Genomic DNA, 14,450 nt, shown 5'->3' on the forward strand with positions numbered 1-14,450 from the left:
TGCTAGAGCAGCCGTTAAAAGTCGTCGTCGTTGCGTTATAGAATTGTGTGTTAGGTTACAAAGTCGAAAGGAATAAACGAATCGTGTTAATTAATTTGTATTAATACGTGATCGTTACAGGTCATAAGTGTGGAAAAAGATCTAAATGTGTATTAGTAATGTGATACGACGAAGAAAAAGTGCGCTTTAATTTGGAGGAGAGAAGCCAACTCTTTTTATCAATCTGAGACAAAATTCATCTTCATAACGCATAGAGAAGAAGAAGAAAAAGGAGAAAATAAAACAAGGAATCAACGAATATTTTTTACAAAATATGGAAATTCGACGTTCAGGAGAAATGTCGAGTGCAAAAAGTGTCGTTGTTGGAGGACAAGTTCGTGAAGGGACAAGGGTTGTTCTTCGGGAAATCACAGCAATGCTTCACAATTCACCGCCAAGCCAAACTTCTCCTCGGCGTAAGGTATCCCTTTTATTTTCTTTTTATTTTTATATTTTTCTTAATATAAGTTTAAACGATGCAAAACTATTGTTCCGCAAAGAACAATAAAATACAAAGAGAGAGGGGAGAAAAAACAGAAATAAAAATATTTTCTTTTGGTTCCTTTCGTCTTCTTCATTTTTTCCATTTTCTTTTTATCTTCTTCTATTTCTACTTCTACTTTTTCTTCTTCTTGTCTTCTATGGGCGTTTGCTGATAGTCGACCGGAGGACGAATTCCTATAAATAAACTCTGTATTTCCAGGAGTACCTTGAAACAAAAATAAATTTCTTGCTCTTCTCCCGTTCGTTTTCAAAGTCAAAGTTCTAAGCTAATAGCAGATCATCTTTCTTTCATTATCTATATTACCTACATTTTTCAATATTGGCTTATTCGAATAATAATATTTCTATTCAATTATATTGTACAATAATCATCAGAAAGCTAGGTCGATAAGGTAGGACTAGTATCTGTGTTATTTCTTTGTAAAAAAAAGCTTGTGTGCATTTATGGCACATCGTTTGAGTTTCATGGACTGTAATAGTGTGTGTGTGTGTGTGAAATTATTGTGAATGTATCACGTGCTGCTTACGAATCATGTCTATAGAATTAGTTATATATATAAAAAGATGTATATATATAAAAAGAATTCATGAAACGTGCTTGTCTTGTTTGATATCGAGGATATTAACTATCATATGATTGAAAAATCTAAATGATAAATTGTCTTATAAATAATATAAATATACACACAACACACTCATATATACGGCAACGAAACCACGCGATGAGTCTGTAGTTACTCGAGCATGAACCAAATTCGCGAAACAATAAGCTTGAGTAAATATATAGAAATATTTTATAAGGTATTAGTTCTTTGTTTTACTATGTGTGGAATATAAATAGGAATGCTAACTGATGTGGAAATAAAAGAAAGGGTGAAATAATGTAGACTATTTTTGTTTTTGGAAGACATGCAGTCAACAAATGCGAAAATCAAGAATTATAAATTTAGTTTTATTTTTGAGTTTTAAATTATATTGTTTTTTATATTCTATCTTTTTCTTATTATTACTCATAAGTTTCTACTTTAAGCACTTAAATATAATCATAGAAAAACAATTATTCTCTCTCTCTCTCTCTCTCTCTCTCTCTCTCTCTCTCTCTCTCTCTCTCTCTCTCTCTCTCTTTCTTTCTTTCTTTCTTTCTTTCTTTCTTTCTTTTTTTCTCAGTATGTTCTCAGTAATTGTTATCTCTGATTAATTTTACGTGCATATTATTACATAAATATTATGATATATATATATGATATATATATAAATATTATCGAAGATTTTTATAACAAGAAAAAAAGGAAACATGCAGTGTATTATTTAACAAGACATTTTTAGTCGAAGCCGTATTAGCCCTGCTATCTAATTATTATATGTTATATGTTTCTTACACATGTGTTGGATAATAAGTTTATTCAGTAAATTCAAATTTTATTACTTTAAATCATTATTTAATTTGAAAAAGTTATTGAATTATTTTTAGTTCATATTAATACAACTATAAATTAATAACGTTAGTGATTTAATTTAATTAAAAATTTTAATTAAAAATGGAAGAATGTTAATATTTTTTTGTTCTTTTTTAAGTATATATATTAAATAGTTAAGTTATTTGATTTAATTATATGTATAGTACGATAATTGAAAAAAATGTTTTTTTTTATTTTGTTTATACAACTTCACTGATAAAAGATTAATCTAGATAAATGTGTTAAAGTATATAGAATGAAGATAGAAGTGGGGATAATAGAATTTATTTTGTGCTAATTTGGATTTACCCTTTGGTACGAACTGAAATGTCACATGATCCATGCCTCTACAAGTAAAAGTTCATTTGCTTGACACATGACAAGAAACAATCGAGGATAAAACTTTTCAAAGAATATCTCTTTTCTAATCGAATAATTTTAATTGAACAAATGTCTCGTATTAAATCTCTTACAATTCTATTCCTTCTTTTTGATTTTTACAAAATTTTTTTGAACAAGTGATGATATATTTGTCTCATTAAATATTGTAAAAAAATATATAAAAATCGAAAACCATGTACTCAAAATAAAGTGAACGTTTGTCAAATTCTTTTCTTGAGATGAATCAGTGATTAAAACATTTACATAAATCAAAAAATATTTTAAAACTCATTTACGAGTAATTACCATCAGAGAAAAATTATCGACTGAAGATAAATTGCTGCGCTACACAAAATTATCGGCATATACATTTGAAAATGGCGTCTAATTCGCCGTATTCCGTTCAGTGTATCCTCCCCACTACCTTCTATCTTCATGTTCGGAGATCTTCGCGGCGTGTGCGCGCTTCGAGTTGCGTGCTGTAAAGAACGTCGCCGAGGCGACAAGTAAAAGGAGGAGCGGCTTTGCGCGAGCTCGGAAATATTCACAACGTTAGACGACGATTTAATATATTAGTAAGATATAATATAGAACGTATTACCGTTTACTAACGAAAATTGAATAAACAAGAAGACGACGAAGAGACGAAGACAAGAAAATTGGCGCGCGCACCGCTGTACGATCGTCGGCAGCTTTTGCACGCAATCACATCGTACGTGTATATATGCACATACACACGCACGCATATTTACGTAGGAGAGGAACAAATTTGCGATAACACGAGGAACGAAAGGTGAGCGATCGAATCGCGCCCCCGCCTCTTCTCGTTTTTCTCCCACCACCATTACTATCTTCCTTTCTGCCGTTTTTATCTTTCTATTCTCTCTCTCTCTCTCTCTCTCTCTCTCTCTCTCTCTCTCTCTCTCTCTCTCTCTCTCTCTCTCTCTCTCTCTCTCTTTCTCTCTCTCTCTCTCTCTTTCTTTCTTTCTCTCTCTCTCTCTCATACTTGGATACGTCGTCAGCCGATACGCTATGCGAATTCTAATATTAGAAGACGAATAAGGAAGAGAATCGTACGTATGGATCGAAGGTTTGCACAAGTGTGCAGATGTGATCGAAGATTGTCTCTCGATTGTTTTTACCTTTCAGTTATATCAATCCCTATCTTCATTCATTCTCCCTTCCCTCCCTCTCGATTTAATTTATTTCGAATTAATTGAAATTTTTTTTTTTATTTTTTTCTCTCGATATGAATTTTAGAATACTGTTGATCAACATTTATCATGATGGAGGAACATATCTGATATACTTAACATCGTACATATATGTGCATATATACATACTTTCCTGTATACTTTATTTCTTACATAATAAAAATAAACAAAAAGTAATAGGAAAATAAACTAAAGCTTATGGGAAAAAGTGAGTTACACAACATATGGTGTATCTGTTTTCTCGTCTTTTTGGAACTCCCAGAATTCTTTAGAATCGTTTACTTCATCACTCGAATTAAATGTCTTGTCGGCTGTGCCTTGACACACACCCTCAAGACAAGGTCTATCTTCATCCACCTATTACTATTTCTCTCTCTCTCTCTCTCTCTTTCTCTCTTTTTCTCTCCTCTCCTCTCCTCTCCTCTCTTTCCTTCATGTTGCTGTATCATGTCTCGATTGCGAGTAGGAAGTGAAGGAGGAGGAGGAGCAGGATGACGAGATGGAGGTGGTGGACTTCTTTCTTTTAGTGCAAATAGGGAATGACTCACGCAATGTCTCTTCGTACCATTCACTGCTGCTTATTGCTCCGTGTGTCGTTGTCTGTCGTATTCGCGATTCGATGTCAAGAACGCTCCGAATAAGGAGCGCGAGTCTCTCGAACTTCGAGGGCTCGGGGAATCGATTCCCCCGGAGCCGAACAGACCCGAACAGATCTTCGTATTTTCACGCACGTTCACGTCGTCGTGCGCACTGTAAGCCAGTCATATACATACATTCTACGTTATTATATACTTTCTTCTTCGTCTCTCTTTCTTCTGCCTATGTATGTTCTATCTCCCTTTACTGTGTATCACGCTCTGAGATCGTCGACATTTGTGTTTTAGAACAATCAAAAAGCTGAGGTAAATTGTCATTGAATAACTTTTCTTTCTCTTTTTTCTTTCTTTCTGTTTTTTTCTTACATAATCATTATTATCATTGTCATCATCGATAATTGTATAAAACAAATTATAATTTGTTACATTGATTTGTTCGAGTTATGCTTTCTTTTTTGGTTTGACTATCGTTGTCATCTTCGAATTTTTTTTTTTTTTTTTATTTGGCGATAATAAATTCAAAGTATCATTTAAGTAAGATGGTATAGCTCGGTTTCTTATGATATCATCATATCGAGAGATTGCTACGTATAGTCAACAATTTTGTTGTAATGTTTTAACGAAAATTATTCTTTTGTCTGGCCAAAATGCCTTCTGTCATTCAAAAGATTTTATTGATCTCTCAATTATATTGAACTAGGACTGAAATATATAAGTCAAAGTCTGTTGTTTTACGATTTCACTTGACTTTTTCCTGTTAACATATAAGCAGTGCATTTAAGTTATTCTTGAACGAGTGGTTAATAAAACGTCTTATTATTTTTTTATATAATTATACATCTTATCAGTGAATTTACGTCATCCACCAAAAAGTCAATTGCTTTTTTCATGTACATATAAATTTTTACCTATTTTCAAATAATAATCATTCTTTTTTCAACGTTCTAATCAAATAAAAAATATATATTTATACCATCGATATTAAACACAAAAGAGGTTAACGAGAAAACACGTATTCTCACCATCATTATTCTATAAAATCTTTACATATAAACAGCTGTAGTGTCCTACTTTTTCCGTAAGAATACTAGCGCCACCTATCATGTCTCTTATATTCCGCAGTTATTGAAAAACTTAGAAATTTCGTTGTTTTAAATGATTATTCCGAATTTTTCGATCGTTTAACATGTTTCGTGCCGTGTAGAGCATATGTGCCCCACACTGAATTTTCCGTTCAAGCCATTCGGAATTCTCATTGTAAAAAGAATTTTTAAAAACTTTATTGTAAAATCAAGTATCGAGATCTTAATATCATGTATACTGCTGTTATGCATCTTATACTCTACACCCTTTCCTTGATAATTATGGTCTTTGTATTATTGTACAGATTGTAAGGTATATGTTAGAAGCAAAACTATTTATTCGTAAAGCATACGGCGTGTACACCCCACACATCCTAAATGGAAGGTGTCCAAAAATCAGACTGACACGGAACGTGTTAAACATTAAAAAAAATACTTTTATTCGCCGAACATTCAGGATTTATGATTCATTCATTACAATACAATATATTATTACTAATATTTGTGGGGAGAAAAAAGAAAAAAATATTTGTAGAATTAGCGATAATAATCGTGTGAAAAGAGATTCCAATAATTTGGCGCGAAATTCAAATTTGTGCGCGAGAGCAAAAGACAGGGTGTATACTTTCGAGTCAAATATGTTAAAATTTATTATAGTTTCTTTCCATGTCCTTGGAATATCCTTTTAAAGTAACAACCGCATATTTAGTTAGTCTGCATTGATTAAATAGAGAAATGGCGACAACGGAAATGGTGTCATCCAATATAAGCTAACCGAGCAAACCAAATAAATAATACCGGAAGGGCGCGAGAACGCGTTTGAAAAATTTGTATGCCAGGTTCGAAAACGAAGTTGTCAGTTTGAAAGCACCGTTGGGTGCTTCTTATTTTGTCAGAGACAACAGTGTGTCAAGTGTCGTAGAAGAAATATATAGAGAAAGGGGAATGACTTCTCTTTTTCCCTCTGTGGGGTGGTTCCGTGAGTAAAAGAAGGAACGTGATAAATACGGAAAGAACTTGAATACTTTATTCAAAAGAGAAGCTTTCTTAAAAGTGAAAAGATGGGCAATCTTTTTCAGAAGGTAATCATTGCGAAGAAAAAAACATTCGAATAGAAAAGCGTATCTCTTGTCAAATGGTATTTATTTTAAATACCATAAAAGTAAAGTCTAACAAGAAGTTTCTGTGATAAGAGTTTTATTTTGTGTGTACGTGTTTTTCTTTTTCTCTTTATATCTGCAATGTACATGTATAATAATATTATTTTTTTATTATTATTTTATAAATTATTATATAGATGGAATTGCTATAGACTACCATACAATGCAGTTAATATGTTCCATGTTGTATGAAATCGCGTTATAAGAAATTGTGTTATATGAGAATTTTCCTCATATAATATGATATAATAATTAACATGTTGGAGAAAAAACAAAACAATTACGAAGCAGAAGAAAATCGTCCCAATACTTTTAACGCATTATAAAAATTTGCATTGTAGAAACTCGTATTGTACGAGTCTATTATATTATATATAAGAAATAATATTATATGTATTATATATAATACTAATATACTAATATTATATTACTAATCTCTTACTATATTAGTATTATAATATATCTATTATATTAGTATTATATATTAGTATCATATATAAATACAGACCAATGCTATATTTACCTTTAAATTTCCATAGCCGTCATTTTCAAAGCGTTTGCGCCGAAAATAAAAAGAAAAAAGAATCTTTTCCGTGTTTCTTATATAAGGATAAAAAGTATGTCACTACACGTGCGTAAGAAATCTCGGAATAAACGAGATTTATATTGACAAGACTGATTTCTATCGTGGCAAAAGCTTTCTCCTTGAGATATATTTATTATTAGAATGAGCGAAACGCATACGCCGCTATTGGTGGTTGCGTAATTTTTTTAACGAAATCTCTCGAGGCTTGTTGCCCTAGCGAGTCAAAGTCAGCTGATTCTCTTTTTAGTGCACCGTTATTATCGGCTTAGTGAACAGAGGTAGGCCACAGCGCGAACTTCGTCTTTCTCTCTTTCTCGTATTTTCTTCCCCTTCTCTCTCTCTCTCTCTCTCTCTCTCTCTCTCTCTCTCTCTCTCTCTCTCTCTCTCTCTCTCTCTCTCTCTCTCTCACTCTTTTTCTCCTATGGATTGTTAGCACAGTGTTGTGTTCGCTGATAAACACGTTATGGAGTACATTAATAGACTCTTACATCGTTCTCCTATAAATTCGTCAGCATCCTCTTCATCGCCTGTATCCGAGGTATCAAAATGATTCTTTTATCAAAATTTTGATTTTCATGCCTGTTCCATAATAATTTTGAAGGATATTCCATTATTAAGAATATAGGTGCGAAGATTGAGATTTTTTTGAGTTCTCTTCATTGTTTTTTTTTGTGTTTATTGTATTTACTTTTTCTTAAAATTCTTTTATTTGATTTGAAAGCATTATCCTTTTGTTTTGTTTCATTGATTCCAGAGTGGTAACGACACAACCAATAGTACTTTCTCCAAGGCAGCAGCCGAGCACGAGGTAAAGGTGCGTTTCGCGCGTGAATTTGCGGACGCAGATTTGGTGACGTACTCAACACCCGAGAGCTTCTCTTCAGAGAGCAGCTATTACAGCATCGGTAGTACGCAGAGTATTAAAAACAGCGGTATCAGTTCCGATACCGATGACCTCAACAATTCTCAACCATTCAAGGTCGCAGACTCTTCCTACGTGGATAGTAATATACCAGGTGTTAATGAATTAATTCGTGGTTGTGCTGATATTCGAATTGATTCTAATGTAGAGGAAGTCACCTTGTCAAATTCTATTTATGAATCTCCTGATAACACTTTGATTCAAACCTTCAACTCAGCTATTGATGATACCAACGTTATCCTTGACAATAAGTCACCCGTCAAGTATAACTTAAATGAGACATCTGCATTCGAAAACGGTTTAGCAACACCGTTGGATGTCACGCATTCCCTTATAAATTCTTCTCAGACTCAAGAAGAATTACAGGAACATTTTACTTGTGACAATATACCTCAAGAATCTTTGAACTTAGAAGTGAATGTATCTACGGATGAAGGTATTGCTAGCAACGAACAAAGAAGTGAACAGGATTTGAAAGAATCCGAAGTTGAAAGTGTAAAACTTACTTTAGAAACATCTACACCAAGATCAGTTTCTCCTGTTGATTATAACAACGCTGAAAGTGACAGAAAAGAAGATATATATAGTGATACAAATGTTAAGGAAACAGATACATGTAATGTAGATGAGAAAGAAGCTGATGTAGATAATATAGGTAAAACAGATACAAATAATACTTGTACTATCCAAGCAATTGCAGATATTGTAAGTGAAAATATAAATACTAGCAATACAGATGAAAATAAACCAGATATAAATAATTTAAATAACAATGTAGCAGATATTAATAACATCAATAAAAATAAAACTGATATAAAAAATAATATAGATGAATATAATATTGATACGACAATTAACACAGGTGAACATAAAATTGATAGGAGAATTAATATAAATGAACATAAAATTGATACAACAATTAATATAAATGAACACAAAACTGATCCAACAATTAATATAGACGAATATATTAAAACTGATACAACATTTAATATAAATGAAAATAAAACAGATACAAATAATGTAGATGAACATAAAATTGATACAACATTTTATGTAGATGAAAATAAAGCAGATAAAAATAATTTAGATAAAAATAGAATAGATACAAATAATATAGATGGAAATAAAATAAATAAAGAAGATACAGTTGCAAAGAAAACTGATGAGGATAATATAGATAATAAAAAACAAAGTACAAGTAATATAGGCACAGATGAGGTATTGGATGAGACGCTCACTTTATCAGATGATATTTACTTAAATCTTGATTCTTTAAACGAAGTTGAGCAATACGAAGAATTTAAGCCACAGAGACAGAGTACTACATTGTCTAATAATGATACTACTTGTTCTTTAAAAAAATTAGAATTAGTGGCAGGAGAAGTTGCAGATGATATTTTCATATCTCCTTTAGAATTGGAAGATGATGTTTTTATTAATCCTGTGTTAGAAAGTAAGTTGAGATTTGATCTTCCCGTATCATATGTACTTGGATTGTTCTCTAAATGTCTCTAAGTATTTAACGATTTATTATTTTTAGTATTCCAAGATCCAACATCTTTTGATTTTCTTTCCGCAAGAGGGAATTCAGAAAGCGCAACTCGCCTTAGGAATGAATCTTTGTATATCAAATTTGATCCTCTGTTAGCCAATGTCAGTATGTTACCTCAAGGAAACAGTCAAGTTTTTAGTACCTCTCCCAGTGGTACGATTCACAAATTAGAAGAAATTCAAAACAAAAATGTAAACAATGTTTAAAGTATTCTTTTATAACAGGAATAATAATTACATTTGATTTTATATTTTCTTTGTTATAAATAAAACCTATTTTTCTTATGTATCTTTTTAGGATGAACCTATACAAGTAACTAAATCTGATACAAAGGAAGTCGATGATATAGATGGAACAGAGAAATTAGAGTTACTACGTGCGTCTGTGTTGCAATTGGAAAAAGAATTGGAGAAACAAAAAAAAGAATATGAATCAAAAGTGGAAAAACAAAAAACAGCTTCTCAAGAAAAAATAACAAAATTGCAAGCACAACTAAATCAAGAAATTGAGAATAAAAATCAATTAACGTAATTTACTATTATAATTTAAATTCTTATATAATTCTTATTATTTGTTATAAAAGTTACTTATATAAAAAAATATTCTAATTTTTGTTATGTAGAGTTGTCGTAGATGAATATGAAAAATCGATAAGTCGATTACTCACTGAAAAAGAAAGGGATCGTGCTAATTTTGAGCAAGAAAAATCTAAAGTACAAGAAGAACTTCAAGCTACAAATCTCCATCTTAGCAATACGGAAGCTGCATTTAATGATGTTCATTTAAAATACGAAAGGCTCAAAGGAGTCGTTTCCGCATATAAAAATAACGAAGGAGTTTTAAAAGAAAGTATCCAAGAAAATTTGGAAACAATAAAGTCTTTAGAAAATCGTTATGATCAGTTAAAAACTCATGCCATGTCGCAATTAAGGAAGTAAGTTTAATAAATTTAAGATATCGTAATATCTAAAAATATGAAATAAATATTAAAAAAGAAAGGGCATTTTTAAATAAAAAAAATTTATCACAGGGCCAACCTGGAATTAGTGGACATACGAAAACAACACGAAGCCGAGACGGTAAAGTTACATGCGATGGTGAGGAAAGCAGAATTGAAAAGTAATTCGCTCGCTGAAATAGTAGAGCAAAAAACAAAGGAGAACAAAGAACTTACACAAATATTAGATGAACTGATTGCTAGGGTCGGTCGACAAAATGCAGAATAAGGAGAACTAAAAGAGTTTTATAGAATTAATTTAATATCTCCTAAATCCCTATTGCAATTAGTCTGTATTAGTCTTTATTTCTTCCCTCTTTATTAGTCTTTATTTTTTTACTCGCCTTAATTATATTAAATATATATATAAAAATCTTATGCTAGATATGTCGTTAAAATATATATTAATCTATTTACTGATATATATATATGAATGCTAATACATATCAATTCTATCAAGCAAAAGTATTCGTACAGCGTAGGTAAAATTGATATATATTAGCAATAAAAAAATTGTATATTTCATAATTTATAAATAATAAAGCAAAAGTATCACTTTGAAATAGAACAAAACAGAATTTGCAACAATTTATGACATGTGTAACATAGTCTTCTAATTTTTTACTTGCCTCTTACCAAAGTCCTTATTTAATGAAAATGAGAGGCTTCGAATAGACTTAAATTTAGATAATAGTTTGTAATAAATTCAAATATCAAGTTTCTCTGGAAACATTGAATTTGATGTTTATTATGTAAGATAATTTTCTATGATTCATAATTCTTAATAACATAAAAAACATTAAACTTTGATATACTAAGAAGAAAAAGTTTATCTTTGAAATAAAAAAAAATTTATATTGATTTTTCAAAGACAATAAGATTTTAATTTGTATTTACTTGCTTCTAATGATTTAACTATATACTTAAATCACAATCACATATTAAATATAATTGATTTACAGAACTTTATATATATATAATTATATATATATAATATCCCGTCCAGGCTACAATTATTCTAATATATATACTGTGACTTTAGAAGGATTTTTCTTTTACATTTATACAGTAAAATATAATAATTTTTCGTGAAAAATTATGTAAATCTTATTAATGCATTTAATCACATTTATCATATCAAATTAATTAAAAGTCCTTCATTATTTTGAAAGTATCGAAGTAATAACACTTGTATTTTTTTTCTATTTCTTTTTTCCTTTAAAATTGTACGAATTTTTTTGTATAAAAGATACAATAATATATTTTTTCGTACTAACAAGTACAGTCATTCCATAGTCCTTGTATCTGTTATGAGAAGAGCATGATGTTTAGCCAATTTTAACATACGATCACTTGTACTACCAGGTTTTCTTGGTATATTTTTATTTTCAAGATCAGGCATTAATTTTTTAACAGTACGTGCTAGATTTGAAGCGTACTGCTTAAACTGCGGATGGCCCATACCAATTCCTCTGCCTCGCAATGCTTCTGCTACAGCCCATAATAATTTCTATGTAATAATAAATATAATTAAATATCAAATATAATATCTTAAACAATGGCACAACAATAAATATAAGAATAAAATACCTTACCTTTCTATGCGTATCACTAAATTCACCTTTTCCTTGCATGACAGACATTTCATGTTGTGATAAAATATTTCCAGAAGAATGTCTCTCGCGATCCCAGGAACGTAGAGTAGTATTTTGTAATTCAAGAGGACAGTCAAACGATAAACTCTTTGCCCACTTGAAACGAGGTCCTTGTAAATCATCTTCATTTTTTCTCTTTTTAGATTCTTCAGTAGTAATTATTTTGACACCTTCCATTAAAACATCTTCCTTCTTAGGCGTGGGAAATAAAGCACGTTTAATTGTTTGAGGATTGGTATTACTATAATTAAATAATTTACTAGGGCCTGCTTTATCTAAGGGTGGACTTTGGAATAGAGCTCGTCTTGATGTGTCCAATTTTGTTTTATATGGACTTGTATTTTCTAATGTAAGCCTTCGAACTACTTTTTTCTTAGCCGATCCTCTAGGACTTTTACCTCTAGGACTTTTATATCTTGGACTTTTGCCTCTTGGACTTTTACCTTTTCTAGTTGTAGGTTTTCTATAATTAAAATATAATTACAAATAGTAAGTTAACAAAAATAATTTTTAAATTATATATTATGAAGATAAAAGAAATCATACTTAACACTCAATATTAATTGTCTTTTATCATTGAGACTTAATCCTTGTAAATTTGCACTAGAGAATGTTCTTCTTCTGCGAGCTAAATGACTCAATCTCTTTCCTGGGCTTTGACCATAATTACGTTTAGCTAGAACACTTCTTTTTCTAGCACTTCCAGGTCCTTGTTTAGAAAAAAATATATTACACGTAGATTGTGTTTCTGCTCCTATATATCTTTCACATAGTTTCATTGTTAAATTTTCAAATTCTTCCACTGATTTATTTCTATTATAACTGAAACAAAAAAATAAAATGATACATATCAATTTCAAGATGTTATTATTAGTATAAATAATATATTATTTATACTTACTGGATACCATGAAATTTGTGAAAATATGCTTCTGACCAAGGCAAATTTTCAACTTCTTTCTCTCCAACAGTGTTATAAAGAATAAGTGATTTATTCTGCAAATTATTTGAATTATTTACTTGTTGGTCTAAAATATCAAGTGTCTGTGTTTTTATAATTATATCCTTATTTAAATTGTCATTTTTCTTTTATGAATTATTGGTATCATTATCAGAATTTTGTACACATACCTCTCTAGAAACGTTTGTATTTGACTCGCATTCTTCAAAAGTATTAGCTAAATTTCTCTGAGTATTATTGGTATTATAAAAAGAAAACAACTCATTGTTTTCTAATGTTCCTTGATTAAAAGATTTATCTATTTCTTCTTGTCTAACATTCTTCTCTTTTGACATAGGAGAGATTGTCCAAAAATATTGTTGGTTTTGTTGAATATAATGCAACAAGTCATTACAGTCGCTTTGGCAAATGGTGTGACTTGGCGGTGGAGGTACTCCGGTTAAATATTTATTAATTCTGGCCAGCAGATAATTATCGGACTTAGCGATAAGAGTAGCCTGGGAAGGTTTTTGTGGACTAGTTTTGACCAATGTTTCTTCAATTATAGATGCTACTTCTTGTTGTTCATTGTGTTTATTTTCCACATCACTGTCAAACATTTCTGGACTAGAGACATTTGAAAATACCTTGTCCATTCCTGTAGCTTCATTTTGTTCGATGTAACAACAATCCATGGCATTCTCTAACATATTTAATATACACACATAAAATTCTAATAGTGGATCAACAATAATGCGTACATATTGCACTTAATAATCTTTTTCTTAATATCTTCAAATTAAAAAGAACAACTGAATACGATTACACTTATCACGTGTTTATCGTTAAAATATTATATCAGATTCTTACTGTGAGAATTATCGTCTATTATAATAAAAATAACTATAATCTTGTATATATGTAGAAAACATTTCCATATATACATACAAACGTACCTTCATGTCCTTACTAATCTACAATAGATTATTTTTAACGGGCGAAGACTATTCAAGTTCGTTGAAATGTTTCCAAGTCCGATCGGTTCAATAATTTATTGAGGAATGGCCAGATCTAGAGTAATTTTTACACTACCGCCGTTAGATACAATACCGTTAGGATAATAATAATTCAACAGTCTATGAGTTACGAAATTGTTAACAATTGTAAAATTTCGGCGATTAATATAAACCCCAGATATAAACTTTAAGGTTATATCATATGAAACTTATTTACCAGATCTTAACCAATCATCTCTTTGAGGTATTTATTTCACTTAATACTCTTCGTTCTAATGGTTCATACTTTAACATTTTATCCTGATTGGTTAATTTCGTAGATGACGTATTTGGAACATATGACTAT

General features: G+C 30.6%; 2 protein-coding genes and 1 long non-coding RNA gene across 5 annotated transcripts in view; 1 reads left to right on the forward strand and 2 right to left on the reverse strand.

Annotated features, from left to right (window-relative positions):
* Positions 1-10,722, forward strand: part of tacc (transforming acidic coiled-coil protein) — a 10,734-nt gene extending 12 nt beyond the window's left edge. The window contains exons 1-7 of one of the 3 annotated variants that reach the window (XM_085659489.1): positions 7,277-7,297; positions 7,453-7,557; positions 7,774-9,397; positions 9,485-9,687; positions 9,794-10,023; positions 10,119-10,430; positions 10,527-10,722. In XM_085659489.1, coding sequence (XP_085515615.1) covers positions 7,483-7,557; positions 7,774-9,397; positions 9,485-9,687; positions 9,794-10,023; positions 10,119-10,430; positions 10,527-10,722 — 2,640 coding nt within the window. In that variant the 5' untranslated portion in view covers positions 7,277-7,297; positions 7,453-7,482. Of the gene's footprint in view, positions 461-7,276; positions 7,298-7,392; positions 7,558-7,773; positions 9,398-9,484; positions 9,688-9,793; positions 10,024-10,118; positions 10,431-10,526 lie in introns of those variants that run through there. The other 2 variants (XM_085659487.1, XM_085659488.1) reach the window with 2 other exon arrangements.
* On the reverse strand, positions 454-7,364 carry LOC118451009 (uncharacterized). Its single transcript, XR_014982627.1, has 3 exons — positions 6,957-7,364; positions 2,688-4,945; positions 454-748 (listed from the first exon to the last, which is right to left on the reverse strand). It is a non-coding gene; the product is annotated as an uncharacterized LOC118451009 (long non-coding RNA).
* On the reverse strand, positions 10,119-13,982 carry mi (cyclin E-interacting protein minus). Its single transcript, XM_085659490.1, has 5 exons — positions 13,280-13,982; positions 13,050-13,144; positions 12,695-12,970; positions 12,089-12,611; positions 10,119-12,003 (listed from the first exon to the last, which is right to left on the reverse strand). Exons 1-5 carry the CDS (start codon positions 13,796-13,798, stop codon positions 11,779-11,781), a joined length of 1,638 nt encoding a protein of 545 aa, XP_085515616.1. The 5' UTR covers positions 13,799-13,982; the 3' UTR covers positions 10,119-11,778.
* Positions 13,983-14,450: the final 468 nt, after the last annotated feature.

Source organism: Vespa mandarinia, chromosome 9, assembly GCF_050613455.1.
Source record: "Vespa mandarinia isolate Hongniang chromosome 9, ASM5061345v1, whole genome shotgun sequence".
Classification (NCBI taxonomy): Eukaryota; Metazoa; Arthropoda; class Insecta; order Hymenoptera; family Vespidae; genus Vespa; species Vespa mandarinia.

Bases quoted from the DNA above. Each gene is read 5' to 3' on its own strand.
- mi (XM_085659490.1), bottom strand. From the start codon at position 13,798: ATGTTAGAGAATGCCATGGATTGTTGTTACATCGAACAAAATGAAGCT. The intron at 13,145-13,279 runs GTATGTGTACAA...AATAATTTGCAG, and splicing joins ATACAAACGTTTCTAGAGAG to AATAAATCACTTATTCTTTA. The intron at 12,612-12,694 runs GTATGATTTCTT...TTTTAATTATAG, and splicing joins CAATTAATATTGAGTGTTAA to AAAACCTACAACTAGAAAAG.